The sequence below is a fragment of the Eurytemora carolleeae genome, unplaced genomic scaffold (assembly GCF_000591075.1).
Source record: "Eurytemora carolleeae unplaced genomic scaffold, Eaff_2.0 scaffold304, whole genome shotgun sequence".
NCBI lineage: Eukaryota > Metazoa > Arthropoda > Copepoda > Calanoida > Temoridae > Eurytemora > Eurytemora carolleeae.
In genome coordinates this window covers 25,863-29,878 of record NW_019396345.1, presented here as the reverse complement: position 1 = coordinate 29,878, position 4,016 = coordinate 25,863, and the positions used below count along the sequence as shown (strand labels likewise).

The following is a 4,016-nucleotide window of genomic DNA, read 5'->3' as shown; positions in this document are numbered from 1 at the left end:
TTGGTTACAACACTTGACGAGGCAAGAGAACAGCCGGTTTTGATTAAGTTGATCAAGTATAGACTAGGAGACTAACAGCAGGATATCATACTATTCTGTCCGCACTCATCCGGAGATACGTCCTCAGATTTGAGGTCGTCATCTACTCCTTGGAGAACTCCGTCCAGTCCTCCGCCACCCTGAGCGTTCATTCGTCTCCACTTGGCCCGAGCGTTTTGAAACCAGACCTGGGAAAAATATTGATTAAAATTTTAAATTTTTTATAAGCCATATTTTTGTTGTCAGGAAATTATACATGTTTACGATGTGCGAGTTTTTTGCGATGCATTTTTTGAATTATAGTTTTTATTACTTTACGCTGCTTTTTAAATTATCCGCTAAATTATTATTTAAATTGGCTGCAAAGTTTTAACAAATATTTTTTGAATATTCTAATTGTATAATTGAAATCTGGCGATAATAGCAAGAATCTCAGTTTTCAACTGTTTAAAATGATTAGCCTGAGTATTATTTGTTTAATCATAGTTGATTTAGAATATTGTATATATACTCCAGACTTTTGTAAATAATGACCTTGTGACGCAACAACTAATTATGTATCCTCATTATGAAAGCGTATGCTGTGCGTATATAGACAGGTGGGAGATGATTATGAATGACGGAATGACAAGAAGAAACCTGAACTCACCTGAAGAACTTTTTTATCCAGCCCAGTCTTTTGTGAAAGCATCTTGAGTTCCCGTGAATCCGGGTTCTGGTTGATCTGGAAGTGAGCTTTCATGATCCTGAGCTGGTGGTGTTTAAACGAGGTTCGAGCACGTTTTGTCTTCGCCTGTCCTAATCCATGTCCATCCAAACCCTGGGGATATCCCTGAAGAATAGTAATATAAATAATCATAGGGTTCATCATATTCCGTCCCATCCTCCCTACCCTCTATACCCTGCTTCCCTAATTTTATAATTAGCAGTGTAGAGTAGTTTAGCTAAATTTTACGTGTTTTTACAGGAAATAATAATTTTTCTGCCACGTTTAACCGTTCATTAAGTTCAGTAAAAGTATTAAGAAAACCTACCTCCATGTATCCATTCATAGCGGCAAACTCATCAACCTTCCTTTTCTTCCGTCCTCTTCTCTTCTTGATTGGTTCATTGTTATTATTAAACTGGTACTCGGGCATATGTCCAAAATCTGGACCTGGTCCGTACGGCCAGTGGTCCGGGGGACCCGGAAACCCTGGAGGAGGGACCAGCATGGAGGGGTGGGGTGGACCGAACCCTGGATACATGTCTCCTAAACCAGACTCGGAGAAGTCCTGCCCCGGAGAGAGGGTGGCGTGGCTCCCTGCTGGAGACTGCAAGGACGGATGAAGATCCAAGGGTTCTCCATGAGGACCGTAGGTTGCTGCCACCATCTCGAAATGAAGACGACAGTATAGAACATCCTCCCACATACCGAAGAGATCACCTGAAACGAAAGCAATGTAAAAAATCTGCAAACAGTCTCATTTTTCAAGAAATATATTTTAAGTTTGGAATGTAATGTGTTACCTTTTCTTAATGAAGCATCACATGTAGCACACCTAAAGCACTCTACGTGAAAGATGCAGTGCCTGGCTTTCATGACTAGGTCAGTTGAACTGATCTCATGTCGACAGCGGGCACAGTTCCGTGACCCACCATACAATCTAAACATAATAAAACTGTTATTACAAGTTTAATGTATGTCAGCGGGTTTGGCAAATTATGTTCTCGTAATTCTGGTTTACGTTCCGACGGAGGTTTGTGGTTTATAAATGGTTCAAGTAGCGAGGTGGGATAAGTGTTACGATTTGTTTTTTGGACAAGGAGTAACCGTAATTGCGCTAACTCACGAAACCGAGCCAGCCGGGGCTCCGCAGGAGTAATTGAAACCGAACCTACCCCTTTCTCAACTCTTTAGTCAACTCTGAAAAATATTTAAACTTACTTGAGATAATCGTCTCTACAGTATATGTGTCCTTCTCTCTCAAAGCAGGACGCTTCGTTCTCCAGTTCACTTCCGCACTCGACGCACTTGAGACACGCAGAGTGCCACTTTCTTTCCACTGCACACAGATAGAACTTATCTGTTATCCTCAACCTGCACCCAGCACACAGCGGAGCTAGACCCTCGTTCTCCTCCCCACCATCCATCTACGGATTAACATTGTTAAGTTTATTTGTTTTAAAAATTACACCATTTAGGTTCAGACGTACCATTTATATATTCCAACATGGCAGATAGATGACATTGTCAATTTAAGAACTTTTCTAAATCTGCATAAATTTAGATTCTGAGTATAGAACGGAGTAAAAATAACTGATCATAATATGAAAATGATTTGATAAATAATTGGGATAATTGCTGTATTATTAAAGTTATATTTTTAAAACTGAAATTGAATTAATTGTAGAAAAGATTGTTAAAAGAAGACTGCAGTATCTTTTCATATGTAGTTTAAAAAAATCGTATTTTGTTGAGGAAAGAGCCGGAAGAAATATGTTTATTTTTTGTATTTGGTTTTAAGAATAAAAATTGTAATAGTCGAGAACATAACTAAAGGGTTTACTATAGATTCATATTTTTCTCCGGGTTTATCTAATATCACTAAGGGTTTAACTCCAGTGTAACTGATATACTGTATGGAGTATAATTTAGAATCTGTGACTGACTGCAGAAGTGCACTATTACTAAATATGCTTTTGCAATAAAATATAAAGAAATGAAAACATTTTTCAATAAGTAATTGAGAATTGAGACCTGAGAATCTCGAATTCTGACTTGTAATATCAAATGTCATAATTATAATTATAATTGCTGCATAAAGTCAACTAAATATCCCCACCCCCCCCCACCCTCTCTCTCTATGAATACAAAAGTTAATAAAGAAATTGAGACTTTGCTACAAACTTTGATTTTCTAATCCCCATATCTTTGCAATCCAATGTCTTAAACCATGTAGGTTGCACATATATTGGAATTAGAAAATTTAAGTTTGAGTCAAATAATATTCTTCACAGTACATGTAAACTATATACCTCTGTTTTGGTGTGTAGTGGTAGGAGAAGTTGTCTTGAGGATGGAAGGTAGGATGGATTAACAAGCTCAGGGACATCAAGAAACTTCTGAACAACTGAACCGGCCAGGGACGGAGAAGTGGTTCGTCCTTCCTGAAACAAAAAAAATTTTACAATTTTGTAATTTTCTAATTAGCCGGATTTAGGATGAGATATAGCATGGTGTATGAGAACCATGTCCTTGGTTTGATATAAAAACTAGATTTCTCACAGCTGATAAAAACATGGTTGATATCAGTTCCTTGTTTGTGCTAATTAGGACGGTTTCTCAACCGGAGAGAGGTTTACTGCGAATCCTAGAACACTGTTCTATTGTCTTGATTCTATTATAATCTAAGATACTGAACCCTGATAAACTAGAATTTGAATAAAATAAAATGATTAAAATAGGATATTCTTCTGTTGGAACCGGAGCTGAAGTTTAAAGTTTAATAAAATATTATGTTGAACACCCTTATACTACTCTACACTACTCTGTAATAGTCCAATTAGACCAGAATTTTCAAGTCAAGGGTTTTCAACTCTAATCGTTTGATCCCTCTCTCTCTCTCTTTCCAGCTGGATTCTATCTTCCTGACTTTCTATCCTTTAATCCTCTCCCAAAAATGTTTCATCTCTTTCGTCCTTCATCTTGTAAATATTTTCTAAAAAGTATTGAAAATTGTTTCTTCACCTGGAAAAAAACGTATTTAAAAATGGAATTTCTTTAGAATTTTAAAAAATATACAAATGGTCGAAGTTTGTGTCCAAAACTATGCCGTCTGGTTCTAAACTTCAAAAAGTGAGAGAGTCATAAATTGAGAAAGCAAACATTGTGTACCCCTATACATACTCATACAATATACACAATACCATCCATACTCCTATTCAGTGCCAACTTTGTTAAACTATCTTTACTTTGACAGGTGGACAGGTGCCCC

General features: G+C 37.2%; 1 protein-coding gene across 6 annotated transcripts in view; it reads right to left on the bottom strand.

Moving 5' to 3' along the window:
• Positions 1-4,016, bottom strand: part of LOC111701404 (LIM/homeobox protein Lhx9) — a 25,846-nt gene continuing 21,830 nt past the window's right edge. For 5 of the 6 annotated variants that reach the window (XM_023472680.1, XM_023472685.1, XM_023472681.1 and 2 more), the window contains exons 4-9: positions 3,058-3,189; positions 1,967-2,172; positions 1,549-1,685; positions 1,074-1,465; positions 689-871; positions 1-227 (exon numbers count right to left, since the gene is read on the bottom strand). In XM_023472680.1, the coding sequence (XP_023328448.1) occupies positions 72-227; positions 689-871; positions 1,074-1,465; positions 1,549-1,685; positions 1,967-2,172; positions 3,058-3,189 (1,206 nt within the window). In that variant the 3' untranslated portion in view covers positions 1-71. Of the gene's footprint in view, positions 228-688; positions 872-1,073; positions 1,466-1,548; positions 1,686-1,966; positions 2,173-2,235; positions 2,347-3,057; positions 3,190-4,016 lie in introns of those variants that run through there. The other variant, XM_023472686.1, reaches the window with a different exon arrangement.